Raw genomic sequence first — 14,194 nt, forward strand, 5'->3', positions numbered from 1 at the left:
GGGGGGGGGGGGAGTTGAAGGTTCGGGGAACTGGAAAAATATGCTTCTCGAAATTATAAGCCAACTAGTCATTCGTTATTGTTGACTGGATCAAATAATTTTTAAGTAAATCATCTATAAGAAGTTTTTTTTTAGAAATAAATGGAAAATCAAAATGTTAATGTCATTTTCCCTTTTTTTGTCAAGTCTAAGCTGATTTTCTTTAAAATTTCTAAACTATTTTGTATATAGGTCTTCATATTCTCGCTCTGAGCTCACAGAGCGACTTCAAACTAATTTACAAGATCAGGAGGAGGACTCAGTCAAGGTTCAACTCAATCCTCCCCAAATATCAGGTAGTTGTCTCTTCAAATATGAGGATTAAGGAATGCTAGCTCAATCCTTTTTAAATATCAGGTAGTTTTGGCTCAATCATCCTTAAATTCGGTAGTGTTGGCTCAATCCTTCTATAATATCAGGTAGTGAAGGCTCAATCCTTCTCAAATATCAGGAAGTGTTGGAATCCTTCTCAAATATCAGGTAGTGTTGGCTCAATCCTTCTCAAATATCAGGTAGTGTTGGCTCAATCCTCAACATATATCAGGTAATGTTGGCCCAATCCTTGTCAAATATCAGGTAGTGTTGGCTCAATCCTTGTCAAGTATCAGTTAGTGTGGGCTCAATCCTCAACAAATATCAGACAGTGTGGGCGCAATCCTCATCAAATATCAGGAAGTGTTAGCCCAATACTTGTCAAATATCAGGGAGTGTGGGCTCAATCCTTGTTAAATATCAGGAAGTGTTGACTAAATCCTCAACAAATATCAGTCAGTGCAGTGGGCTCAATCCTCATCAAATATCAGGTAGTGTGGGTTCAATCCTCGTCAAATTTCAGGTAGTTTGGGCTCAACCCTCGTCAAATATCAGGTAGTGTGGGCTCAACCTTCGTCAAATATCAAGTAGTGTGGGCTCAATTCTTTCTTAAGCATCATGCGGTGTGGACTCAATCCGTATCAAATATTAGAAAGGGCTAAAGCTCCATCTTTTTCAATCAACATATATTTTTCTTAATTTTTCTGAAATATCTATGTTGACTTTTCTATTATAATTATTAATGTTTTTTCAGTTTCCTTACATTTCATTTAATTCAAACATTCAAGTTAATAAAATTATTAATATTTTATTAACTTTAGTATTGGAAGAGTGTGCGAGGTCTGGTCAAGTGTTTGGAGAGCTGGGCCAGGAGGAAGAATGTTGCGTTCAGCTAGAGTGTGTACAAAGTAACCATGTTCAAGGGTAAGTCAGATATTTCATGTTCACGGGACCTTTCCATTTTTGGATCTACATGTTGTTCACAAAGTTACGCGTACCATACTCTTTAGTTGAATCAAAGAATAGAATGCAACTATGTCAACTTATTACTTTTTTGTGCTCCATGTGTGTTATCTTAGATGAACCGTAGATTAAAATTTTCAACTTTTAGATTACGGTGTTTGCTCTTTTGGTGAAGGGTCTCTTATTATTTAACATCTGTGCTTTTTTATAAACAAATTTACACCCTTTTAAAAAAAAATATCGCTTCGCGCAAGACTATCTGAATTGGATAGTTTTAATGAATTAGTTTATTAATATCTAAATATTTTTCGGGATTTTTTTAGTATTCTCTTCAACTATTGAAAAAATGTTTCAACAGTGCTTTGCATTTTTATTTTTCTAATAACATTTTATTTTGTCTACATTTATTATTGGTTAAAACTTCACACCTTTTTATCTTTATTAAAGTGGGTTGGATTGCTAGCTGGGAGTATTCTAGATCAGTTGGGTTTTAAACCAGGCATAGATGACTGATTCATATCTAAAATAAATATTTAAGACATTGTACTGTTGTAATGAACTGTGTGTACTGTAAAAGTTAAATTAAGTGTACTGTGAAAATACGAAATAAGTGTACTAAGAAATTAGGGAGGGAGTGAAGGGACGCCATAAGCCCCGCGGAATGGTCACCAGGCCTATTGTTTAATATTTTTATTAATTATGTCATATTTTGTTTGATATTCAAGAAAACACTGCATAACAATTTATTTATATTTATATATTATTTATTTATTTTCTTGTATTAATGTATTTTTTACTTCTATATTATCTATTCTTACGTTTTCAATACTCCTCTGCGAATGCGGAGGCTTAAAGACTATTTTTAAAACTTACGGTGGCCCTGCCCCCCGTTCCTCGTGAAAGTTGGCTGAGTTTGCCTTATCAAAGCTATAATGAATCATGAAACTGAGTACATGTTCCTCTATCTTAGTTATTTCACCTTTAATACCAGTAAGCTCTTTCAGTGCGGCACTAATTTCGTCGGGGTTATTTCTGGTCTGCTCTGTACCCTAGTAAATTATTATAGTTATTATCTATAATACATTTAATTATTATAAGTTTAGGGTTGTATTCGCTGAAGTGGCGAAAAAATTATTTTTAGGGGAACATAGTAAAAAAAGTTGCCTTTTGATAGAAGAGAAGTATTTTAATGTTTGTTATTAACTTTTTTATTCCTGAATATTGATGTTTATTTGACTATTTTACCCCTGAATATTGATGTTTATTTGACTATTTTACCCTTGATATTGATGTTTATTTGACTATTTTACCCCTGATATTGATGTTTATTTGACTATTTTACCCCTGATATTGATGTTTATTTGACTATTTTACCCCTGAATATTAATGTTTGTTATTTATCTATTTCACCCCTGAATATGGATATTTGTTATTTTACTATTTTACCCCTGAATATTGATGTTTGTTATTTAAATATTTTACCCTTGAATTTTGATGTTTGTTATTCAACTATTTTACCCCTGGATGTAGAAGTTGTTATTTAACTATTTTACCCCTGAATATTGATGTTTGTTATTTAACTATTTTACCCCTGAATATTGATGTTTGTTATTTAAGTATTTTACCCCTGGATATTGAGGATTGACTCGATTATCGTATTGGCGGCCATTATTCTCCTGCACTGCCTAAACAAGCGATGGCCAATCAGATAATTTTTTAACCCTATTTATTTTTGGTTTGACAAACATTAAATACATTAAGATTACCTTTTCCAAATTACTATTATATTTTCTTAATGCATCAATGTTCATAAGTATCTCCCCCTCCTGTTGATCTTGTCCATTGGAAAATGTTCCATTTAGTTCTAGGTTAATTGCTCTTCTGTATCCAGGAGGATATTCTGCAAATGTTATTTTGTTAAACATAAAGGGATTGTTAACAATCTGACCACTCAGTGATATTCGTGTGGCTGTAATTTTCAAAACTTATTACAATTTTTTTGAATGATTTTAAGAAACTTATTTGTGTTGTGATCTTAAATAAAGATTTCAAGGTATTCCATCCATTTCAAATGGATGAAAAAGTTTTCAAATAAGTTAAAAGTAATTCATGTCATCAAACCATTATAACAGTCTTAGATAATGTTAATGCCTAACACAAGATTCTTTATACCTGGATTCCTGAATGCATCATTTCCTTGGTGTTTGGCTTGTTCTTCTGTAGGTTGGACTGGGCGCACTAAGGATTGAGGTGCTTTTTGTGCATTGGCTGTTACTGGAACGGATGATGATGATGAGTATGCTGGATTTGATTGTGGTGCTTCCGGGGATAGTTGAATTCCATGTGGTGCTTCTGGGGATAGTTGAATTCCATTTGGTGCTTCTGGGGATAGTGGAATTCCATGTGGTGCTTCTGGGGATAGTGGAATTTGTGGGGCTTCTGGGGGTACTGGAATTCCATGTGGTGCTGGTCCTGGGGGTGTTATCACCCCTCTGGATGGAACTCTTAGCTCATTATTCTGATTCTGAACAGATGGCTCTTCTGGTCTTGCGTCAGGGGCTCTAAACATTTCCCTGCATTTAAATGATAAAATTTGGCAGTTATGTGTGTGAATACCTTAAGCTCTCTGGTATGGTTACATTGTGTTTATACTTTGTGTCTGTAAACTGATGATGTCTTTGCAGCTTTTCATGGTAGGGTCCTTCAGCTTTTTCAACAGAAGAATAATCCCTATCTGAAAAATAAATTTTACACCCATTAGTCATATAATTTTATAATGTAAAAATAATAAACCTTTAGTTGATGGGTTCAGTTTTTCTATGTGTTCACCTAAACTCAAATTTGTTTAATAAATTGAATATTTTAAAATACATCTGAGATGGAAATTAATAAAGGGTGCGAATTTAGGGTTTGTGGATTAAATGTGGGAAACATTTGACATATTTCTAGCTCTGAGGCTTGAGTGGTTTAAATAACTTCCATAGATCATTTCCGAACCAGTAATTAAATATGAACCAATTTAAATCCCATTTAATTTAACAATTTTCAATTTGAATGACAATTCGATCAGCTCCTATATTTTAAAGAAGAGTAACTAGACCAAGTCCACTAAGTCTAATTCTCTATCCCCATATCTATAGTAACGTGCCATTTAAAACATTTTATATGTCAAACTTTGACTGATCTTGTAAAGACTTCATAGTTGGAAATATCTGAGATCTTCTTACTTTTGAATTATTAAAGTTAATATTAAAGATATGTTATGCTAGGGGTGTGAAACAATGCAAGTCTTGCATGGTTAAAAAGCATGGAGGACCAATTCAGAATTTTGGAATCACAAATATAAAAAGAATATTTGAAAAAACTGGATGGCCAACAATTAATTCAAATTCCCTAAATTATCTTTTGCTGTTTTCAAAGCTTCAATTTCTGGATAGTACTGCTGTGCTTCTTTTTCTGGTAAACTGTCGTGCTCTCTTGGTTCAGTGTCTTGTAGATCATCTCCTTGTAGTAGTTATTGCAATCTTATTAAGTCTTAATTTTGAGTTAAACTGTTGTAATTCTTTTTTTCCATATAAGTATTATACCTGTTAATTCCTCTTTATCAGGAATGAAATCTCCATCAAAATGTTCCTCGTCCATCTCCTCTGATGCATAAGCTCTATTCATGCCAGCATCATTTTCACTTATTTCTTCACCTGAACTGCGTTCTCTAGAATCTTTATCGATTTGGTCATTCATTTGATCATCCATCTGATCATTTATTTGATCATCCATTTGATCATTCATTTTATCATCCATTTGCTTTCTTTCGTATTGAAGGGACCTCTCATTGGACCTCTCATTGGACCTTTCATTGGACCTGGTTGGAACTATTTTTTCATCTTCTTTGTGATCTTTACAATCTCCAGTAATCATTCCTTTTCTTAAAATGATGTTGTTCCACGGTCCAACTTCTCCAGTTTTAATGATAAATCTAGAAATAAGATTTCAATTTTAGAAATTGTATGATGTTTAACTTACCTTGCTTTGTCAACACGTTTAGAGAACTCATTGTAAGTCAGTAAATCTGCTCTGTCCATGGTGTCCATGCTAAATAATCATTGGTCAGGTAGATTAGGATACAATGCTGCAAAATGGCGAAAAATTATCTAAAAAAAGTGATTGATAAGCATAAATATTGAATATAAATGATTTTAAGTAAACAAGATCCCAATTGGCCAATTAAAATTTGGCAGACAAAGACGTAATCATGATAATAGAAATAAAACCAGGGTGCAGATTTTCATTTAAACTTTGATTCGGATGTGTAAAATCTGAATCAAAGAGATAATTGTTATGTAATAATAATTCCCTGTAGAAATAGCTGATTGGGTAAATTAATGAGAGCAAATTACACAGTTAATCTCTAGAAACTAAGCAATTTAAAAACTAATGAGGCGATGAATGAATACTGTGGTTCAAGCTTAATGCAAGTCCTATCACTTCACATGTTTTGTTCCCAGATACATCAGAGCTGAAAACTTTTGAATGGTGAATATCGAGATTAAGGCCTTATCCTCTCTTTTTCATAATATCGAGACTAATCTAATCTTTTACTTGTATCCTGAAAAGTGTAAAAAATTCAACCAGTCAAAGTCACATATATGAAGCTGATTAATCTAAAATTTTGCACGCCATTTAAGACCAACATACAGAAATGGGAGGAACTTTCTAATCTTAAGAAAACCGGTTTTTGATTTTTCTAAGAAAGAACGGTTTAAAAAGAAAATCAAAAGTGTGTCTATTGGATACTCAGATTAAGTAATCGGGATTAAGGGTATTTTATTCTAAAGTTTTCAACTCAGAAGAGATATTTTATGTTCCTTTAGCATTTGAGAGTACCTTCCACATTTTTCTTCCTCAGTTATGATTTTCGAAAGAACAAACTTAAGTGTCTCACTCACATCCTTAAAAACATCTTTTTTAAAAAAGTAAAAGCTGCTGGGAACTAAGGATAGTTTGAGAAACCACATCATTTTTTAATATATACATTTCTATTTTAACTATTAGATTTAACTATGTTTCTTCTCTGTGCCACTGCACCCTTCTTAAGAAAAAGCAAACCCATAACTATCTTAAACTTGACTTTCCTGGAATAGTATAATCCCTGGAGATTGTTTTAATCAGAAAAAAAATAAAAGAAAGCAGTGCTAAATAGATTTAGAAAATTGTCTGAAAATATAAGATTATTCCATAAAAGTACCTGTTTATCCCCCATCAGCATGATTGCTAAACATTTCAAAGGGTAATAAGACATTTAAATTTTTACCAGAAAAAGTTTGGGTAATGCAATGACTTTTTCCATACATTGCCTCAAAAAAAATAGATGTTATTGACGCCTTTTTACTTTTTTGATTTTAATCAGGAATCTTGAAATGTGTGTTCTATTGCTGTTGAAATGTTCCTAGTGGATTGTGATCGTCTAATTTCCAGAGATTCATTATTTCCTGGACAAGTAGGAGAAGTGGAGCTCCATCCAATCGTAATATCTAGGAGGCTTCAGGTTTTAAAAGCATGTTCGAAAGAAACTCATGACAGGGTCAATATTGAAGTTGGTCGCCTTTCTAGGTTATCTAGGTTGCTAATTTAATGAGCTGCTATTTATAGTTGTGCGACCATAATAACATATTAACAACATAATTTAATAAATAAATCGCTATACTTTCAAAATCTCCTGAAAGTTAAGTATCTCAATTTTCAAAAGCTTTCCCTTCCTTGTGTTTATCACAGTTTGTATTATCGCAAACTGGGATTGGATATGCGTTGTCTACTATTACTAGTTCATCCTGAAACACTTGCATTGAGTACCTAATTTTTTTATTTACAGGTTAAAGACAAGTGTGGACTAAATACAAAGAAAGCATTTAAAAAGTTGATAATTTAGCTTATTTTAGTCTGAAAATGTGGAAGGAACATTTGTCCTCCCCATATGAGTTAGGTTGCATAAAACTTGGAAATCTTTTTTTTAAAAGGGTGCGTCTCGCTAGACATGGTAGTTGAGCTATAAGAGCAGTATCATAGAGAAAAATTTTACATGTAAGTGGATTTTGTGGCTTTGGAAAATCACATAATTTAATCCATGTATTTGCCTCATTTTTTTATGAAGATTGACAATACCTTCCATCCACATGTTGCCAGTGTATGTAGGATATCTGGTGATAGTATACTTCGTATTCCTTTCAAGGAATAGGTTTCTGGGACCACATCCTCAGGTTCCATGCTGGACCTGAAAATAGGAATAGGCTTTTGAGACCACATTGTCAGTTTCCATTCTAGCCCTGCAAATATGAGTAGATTTCTAGGATCATATCGTCATATTCAATGATTGCCCTGAAAATAGGAATATGTTTCAGGAACCACTTTGTCCGGTTCCATGCTCCCCCTTGAAATAGGAAAAGTCCTCTAGGACCACATTTTCAGGTTCCATGCTGGTCCTGAAAATAGAAATATGTTTCCATTACCACATTGTCAGGTTCCATGCAGGCCCTGAAAATATAAATAGGTTATCATTACCACATTGTCAGGTTCCATGCAGGCCCTGAAAATATAAATAGGTTATCAGGACCATTTTGTCAGGTTCCATGCAGGCCCTGAAAATATAAATAGGTTATCAGGACCATTTTGTCAGGTTCCATGCAGGCCCTGAAAATATAAATAGGTTATCAGGACCATTTTGTCAGGTTCCATGCAGGCCCTGAAAATATAAATAGGTTATCAGGACCATATTGTCAGGTTCCATGCCAGCCCCGAAAATATAAATAGGTTATCGGGACGATATTTTCAGGTTCCATGCCAGCCCCTGAAAATAGAAATATGTTTTCAAGACCACATTGCCAGGTTCCATTCTGGCCCTGGAAATATGAATAGGTTTCCAGGAAAACATTGTCAGGTTCCATGCAGGCCCTGGAAATAGGAATAGGTGTTCAGGACGATATTTTCAGGTTTTACGGGGTCTATAAGCATAGAAATAGTAAGTTTGCTCTTTAATTCTTTTTTCAGAATAAATACTTTGTATTGATATTTTCTTTGAAACGAATTTTAATAAATGCAATAAATCTGTCTAATTGATTTCACCTTTCTTTTTGGGATATTTGATCCTCCTCTTCTTGGGGTTCAGGGTCTTCTAAATAGAATTGATCTTAATAAACTGGTGGAAAATTGGTTAAGGTATAATTTTATGTTTGTCTCTAATATTTTGAAACTCTAAGAACAAGATAAACTTGGTAAAAGTTTACTTTAAGTAATGTGTAAAATTGCCTACTATTTAAAATAAATAAATTTTAAGTAAATAATGGTGCCAATACAATATTCATATATATATATTTTTATTTTTTTATTTTTTTATTTTATAAACTAAAATAAATTAAATTGTGCGATCTACATATGGTTTAAGATTATATGAAGAAAACGAATGGATCAACCTGCTCCTTGGCGTCTTCTGTATTCTTCTTGAGGTTCCAGTTGACTAGAAAAATACTTGGTTATGATTTACCACCATTTTCTTATGAAATTCATAACCTTAACTTTCCCCCTTCAGGCATTTCATTCACATCTGCAGGATTTGATGCATCTTTGTTATCTAAGATTTTGTTTTGGTGATTGTGGATAAATATCCATATTCTTGATAATTGTGATGAATATTGCAGTTACATAGATACAGAAAAAAGAATGTTTAAACCAATGCAATTCTAAGAAAAAATCTGTCCAAACCTTTCTGAGAACTTCAGTCTTCTTTTAGGAATTGTTATTAGCACAGACACATTGTATCGACATATAAGAATATCTCCGTTACATCTAGTAACTGGGCTAACACGATGTTAACTTTAAAATATAGATCTAAGTTACAGAATTTATGGTAAATGTTTACTTAGTATCAGATTCAGTACTTAGGATTGACCTCTTGAAAAATAGAATTACCTTCCATCTGTAAATTCTCGGCATTATCAGCAACCCTTAAAATATGTGTTTAATTCAGTGGTATATTAATTTTAAGTAGCGATCAACCAATTGTTGTTGTTAATCCTAATCCTCTGATCATGAACACTCCCTTAGAAATAATGAATCTGAACTGTAATAAACCTGTTCATCTGTTGTGTGACGTTATCTGTTTTGACATCTTGTTGAGGATCACCACCTTGGAAATCTGAAATGAATTCTAATCAATCATTTCTTTGAATTTTATCCATTAAGATTTTTTTTCGAGAAGTTATAAAACAATTTTTTTTGGAGAGGAAAGAATTTTTAAAATAAAATATTTGGAGCACTTTAATTTATAATTATACCTTCAACATCTTCAGGAGGTAGCACTTTAAACTAAAGAAAAAGAAAATATCACTTTTTTAAGAAGTGAAGACTGTTCAAATATTAAGACCAGGGGTCAGTAATTAGAAAACTTTGTTTGTTATTTATTTAACTAATTCGAGATATTTGTAAAAAAAAATATTTTTTGTCAAAAAAATTTAACCATATTTCTTTATGAGTTGCTTTTTTTAGTGATGATGAAAATACTTACAGGTTTTAAAAGTCCATCATTATCAAATTCTTCATCAAATAAACTTTCTGAATTTCCGCGTTCCTCACTAGAAATCGTTTAAAGTCAGGACATTTAAGAAATATTCATTTTATTTTGAGATTAGCTGGACAATGTTCTTGGCAGGATATTATAATTTTAAGGGACATCTACAGATAATTTTCTTTTTAAAAAAGTCTAAATGTAAATCGTTAATAAATTTTTAAAAAATTGGAAAAATTGAAAAGAAAAAAAAATGGATTGTTTGTGAATAAAAAAATTAAGATGAAAAATTAGAATATTGAAAAATATCTGAATCTCTAGAAAAAAACTGACATCACTGAACTTTAACTTACTTAGCACTTAGTATAAGCCTGGTCCTGGCTGAAGTAAGGATAAAGGACGAGAGCAGTGTCACGCAGACCAATATATTCATGACTGATCAGACAATGGAGGGATCGGTTTCACTACTTCTCATTTATTGTAATTCAATCACTTCATTCTTTCAAATTAGATATATTCAATTCATCGAACACTTATTCACTCAGGACAAAACCTTAACAGGTGGGGGGGGGGGGTGCACGCAAAATCAACAATGAGTTTGTTTTTCTGTTTGATTAGAATTTTGTAATGGTTTTTATTTCACATTTCCCGTAAATTGAGCCTTAAAATATTTTCCCTAATATTTTATATACTAACAACTAAATAATATAGGCTGACTGATGAGGATACTATGGAAGAGCATGTCTGTGAGAATGATTGCTGTTCCAAGCATGTTCGATCCCGTCCCCTTCTAGCATATAGCTTTCCTAACCAGCAGCTTGTCAGGTAAATACAGTCAGAAGGTGAGATGCATCAGGTCCAATGCATAAGTTAAGTATGTCAAGGGGGGCTTTTAAAGCTTTTCTAGAGAGGGGTCGGACCCATGCAACTCACCATTGGGTGCAGGACATCAGCTTCACGCGTACAACCTGGATTCCATAAAATATGTTTGTATTGGCTAGACTTATGGTCTCAATCAGTCAAGAACTACATTTAGGCCCATACATTTGGTTATTGCATTTTTAGTGTGCGTGTGAGGGCAAAGGGAGAGGGTCCACAAGTCGAATCAGGAAAATAGGTAGTGCAGATAATAAACGTTTTATGTTTTAAGGTTGGTACAGGAGGAAGGATATATACAGCTGATTTCTCAGGAGATTTGTACTCAGTGCTCTGGAAACTGTTCAAACTCATTTTCACAGGTGACACCGCTTGAGAAAGGAGGGAGGTGGGGTCTACTTCTCCCTTTTTTAAGAAACTAAGAGTTCTCCCATCTTACCTAAATCAATAGTATTTTTAGTTTTTTAGTTCTAAGCTAATTCTGGAGACTTTTTTTAATTTAGGAATTAATGAATGTATTCGTCAACTTGCAATCTGCCTCAAATTTTAAAATTAATCATTTTTAATAGTATTTGTTGCTTTTCATTAAGTCAATATTCAACAATTTAACCTCTGAACATTTTCATTAAAAATGTTAAATAGGCTTAAAGTGAAAACCCCTTAAAAGCATCTCTCACTTGAATTGTACAACACTCTTTTTTGATTTAATGGCCTGCTGTAATTATGACCTTGGTATCCAGGTTTTTTTTACTCGAAGTGAAATTATTTATTGAAAAAAACATGTAATTTGTTTGTTTCAGGCCTACACTAGTCAGACTGTGCTGGTGTACGGAGAACAAGGAGTACATAGTGTACATATTCTAGGCAAACTCATTAAAATATAGTACAGTACAGTACAGTACAGAAAATTGCAGTGCAGTACAGTGCAGTACAGTACAGGAAAATTTGGGGTTTTCTCACATAAATTAAACTTTAGATTAAGATTTTACAGATTTCTATTTTCCGCATTCATTCAGTAAATACATAAAAAAATGTTTAATTTCTCACTCAAGCTATCAATTTAAAGCTAGGAGTAACCTTCTGCCTTAATTTTATCGTTTTCTTTATTCTTCACGTCATTCAAACCTCTTTAACTGCCTAAATCCCATGAATTGATATACTATTATTTATTGAGTATGCTGAGTAGTCGGAGCTGGGTGCAGTTGTTCCTTAAAAACCACTCCTAACAGTGATGATCTAAGCACCTCGGAGAAAAGTGACCTTCCAACTAGTCCAGAACCTTCTCAGCAGCACCCTGATGTTCCCGACCATATCCAGCTATATGTAGACCAGGTTAAAATAAATTTTTTTGTTCCTTGTTTAACCTTGTACCTTGTTTAGCCTTGTTTAGCCTTATTTAACCCTTGTTTACCCTTGTTTAACATTGATTTTCTGTAATAATCTATGTTTAGGTTTTTGAAAAGTTGCACCGCGTAGAATCTTTAATTTCAAGCGTTGTCCTGGCCTCGTTCTCTGGTATAAAGGAGGGTATGGTAGACTGTCTTCAGCGTCAGCGCAACCTGCTTTCTGACCGGCTTACTGAGTACAGGGTCAGCTTCAGCTCCAGGTTGGTTGACACTATTTATTTTCTTTTACATTTTGTTGAAGTAAAGCCTAAAGAAAAATTAAAAGAATATATATGAAACTAACTTAACTGCCATGTTTGCAAGTGGTATTTCAAAAAAGACTTAGGGAAAAAACCACCTGTGTCGAAACTTTTAATCTGATAGATTTTGTTATTTTGGGGGGGTGCACGCAAAATCAACAATGAGTTTGTTTTTCTGTTTGATTAGAATTTTGTAATGGTTTTTATTTCACATTTCCCGTAAATTGAGCCTTAAAATATTTTCCCTAATATTTTATATACTNTTAGAGTAAATTTTAAGGGTTCCTCCTCAATACAAAGATGATAGATTCCTAACGAAACCATTAAAACCTAATTCTGCTCAAGTTCGGAGAATATATATCAATGTTAAGAATTTTAAAAACTAATTTTATTCAATTATCCGAATTATTAGAATATCACTTTTATATTCAATATTAGAATATTACTTTTATAATCAATTATCCGAATTATTAGTATATATATTCAACTATCAGAATTATTAGAAAATCACTTTTATATTCAATTATCAGAATTATTAGAATATCACTTTTATATTCAATTATCATAATTATTAGAATATCACTTTTTTATTCAATTATCAGAATTATTAGAATATCACTTTTATAATCAGTTATCAGAATTATTAGAATATCACTTTTATATTCAACTATCAGAATTATTAGAATCTCACTTTTATTCAATATTAGAATATTACTTTTATAATCAATTATCCGAATTATTAGTATATATATTCAACTATCAGAATTATTAGAAAATCACTTTTATATTCAATTATCAGAATTATTAGAATATCACTTTTATATTCAATTATCATAATTATTAGAATATCACTTTTTTATTCAATTATCAGAATTATTAGAATATCACTTTTATAATCAGTTATCAGAATTATTAGAATATCACTTTTATATTCAACTATCAGAATAATTAGAATATCACTTTTATATTTAACTATCATAATTGTTAGAATATCACTTTTATATTCAATTATCATAATTATTAGAATATCACTTTTATATTTAACATCAGAATAATTAGAATATCACTTTTCAACCGAGGAAAAGGCATTATCTTCTACGTTATTGATAAGATTAAGGTTTCAAGGGTACTGTTGGAAATGGGAAATTCCCTTCTAGTTGAGGGTTAATTGTAATTTCGGTTTTTAGTCCCTTTAGATTAGTATTACAAATCCTAACTAATAATTTTTATATTATATAATTTTGTATTATACAGTATATTATATACAAAAATAACGTATTAACCATTCCGTGGTTTAGAAGTAGTTTGACCAACGAGGATATCATGGTCTGGAGCAACCGAACCTTACAGGAGCACAATACTGGAGTTAATCAACTCCAGATAGAGTGTCAAGGAGTGTTTCATCAACATCTAAACAATCTTCAAGGGGCGCTTAATGAGAATATTCGTAGAGAGGGTCTTCTTCCAGAAGCATGTCAGGTATCTAGAACACTTCAAGGGTTTAAGTTGGCAGTTCATGAGAATAGTATGCATAGGCTAAAGGTATGGGGGAAAGGGTATGTGTACATTTTGGGTGCTCTGAGCTGCTAGGAATTTGGAAAGACAGCGAGGATATAGTAAACAGAGCACCAATTTACGACAGTCCTTACTAATGCTGTTTTGTGTTCGTTAGTTTTCTTGTTATTATCATATTAAATTTTTGAATACTAACTGAGAAGTACATTGAAAATTGAATAGATATTTAGCAAGGGCGTATACAGGGGGAGGGGCAGTTGCCGCCCTAAACCTGTAGGGGGGGGGGGGGG

General features: G+C 32.6%; 2 protein-coding genes across 4 annotated transcripts in view; one reads left to right on the top strand and one right to left on the bottom strand.

Annotated features, from left to right (window-relative positions):
- LOC111695481 (uncharacterized) overlaps positions 1 to 14,194 on the top strand; it is a 55,493-nt gene that overhangs the window by 29,320 nt on the left and 11,979 nt on the right. The window contains exons 17-24 of the mRNA XM_023464825.1: positions 232 to 335; positions 1,173 to 1,275; positions 10,580 to 10,693; positions 11,019 to 11,106; positions 11,545 to 11,608; positions 11,931 to 12,076; positions 12,196 to 12,350; positions 13,688 to 13,868. Of these exons, the coding sequence (XP_023320593.1) occupies positions 232 to 335; positions 1,173 to 1,275; positions 10,580 to 10,693; positions 11,019 to 11,106; positions 11,545 to 11,608; positions 11,931 to 12,076; positions 12,196 to 12,350; positions 13,688 to 13,868 (955 nt within the window). The remainder of the gene's footprint in view (positions 1 to 231; positions 336 to 1,172; positions 1,276 to 10,579; positions 10,694 to 11,018; positions 11,107 to 11,544; positions 11,609 to 11,930; positions 12,077 to 12,195; positions 12,351 to 13,687; positions 13,869 to 14,194) is intronic.
- On the bottom strand, positions 1,671 to 10,374 carry LOC111695498 (IgA FC receptor). Of its 3 annotated transcripts, none has more exons than XM_023464848.1 (23): positions 10,222 to 10,373; positions 9,869 to 9,935; positions 9,639 to 9,669; positions 9,436 to 9,499; positions 9,274 to 9,308; positions 8,875 to 8,935; positions 8,778 to 8,821; positions 8,431 to 8,479; positions 7,474 to 7,582; positions 7,071 to 7,142; positions 6,761 to 6,845; positions 6,560 to 6,585; positions 6,199 to 6,263; positions 5,338 to 5,406; positions 4,902 to 5,290; positions 4,708 to 4,818; positions 4,108 to 4,143; positions 3,931 to 4,048; positions 3,487 to 3,875; positions 3,081 to 3,214; positions 2,940 to 2,999; positions 2,294 to 2,363; positions 1,671 to 1,834 (listed from the first exon to the last, which is right to left on the bottom strand). In XM_023464848.1, exons 1-23 carry the CDS (start codon positions 10,299 to 10,301, stop codon positions 1,794 to 1,796), a joined length of 2,205 nt encoding a protein of 734 aa, XP_023320616.1. In that variant the 5' UTR covers positions 10,302 to 10,373; the 3' UTR covers positions 1,671 to 1,793. The 3 variants fall into 3 exon arrangements, with proteins under 3 accessions (XP_023320616.1, XP_023320615.1, XP_023320617.1); XM_023464847.1 differs by having other exon boundaries at positions 3,487 to 3,887; XM_023464849.1 differs by lacking the exon at positions 4,108 to 4,143 and having other exon boundaries at positions 3,487 to 3,887; positions 10,222 to 10,374.

This window comes from Eurytemora carolleeae, unplaced genomic scaffold, assembly GCF_000591075.1.
Source record: "Eurytemora carolleeae unplaced genomic scaffold, Eaff_2.0 scaffold226, whole genome shotgun sequence".
Classification (NCBI taxonomy): domain Eukaryota; kingdom Metazoa; phylum Arthropoda; class Copepoda; order Calanoida; family Temoridae; genus Eurytemora; species Eurytemora carolleeae.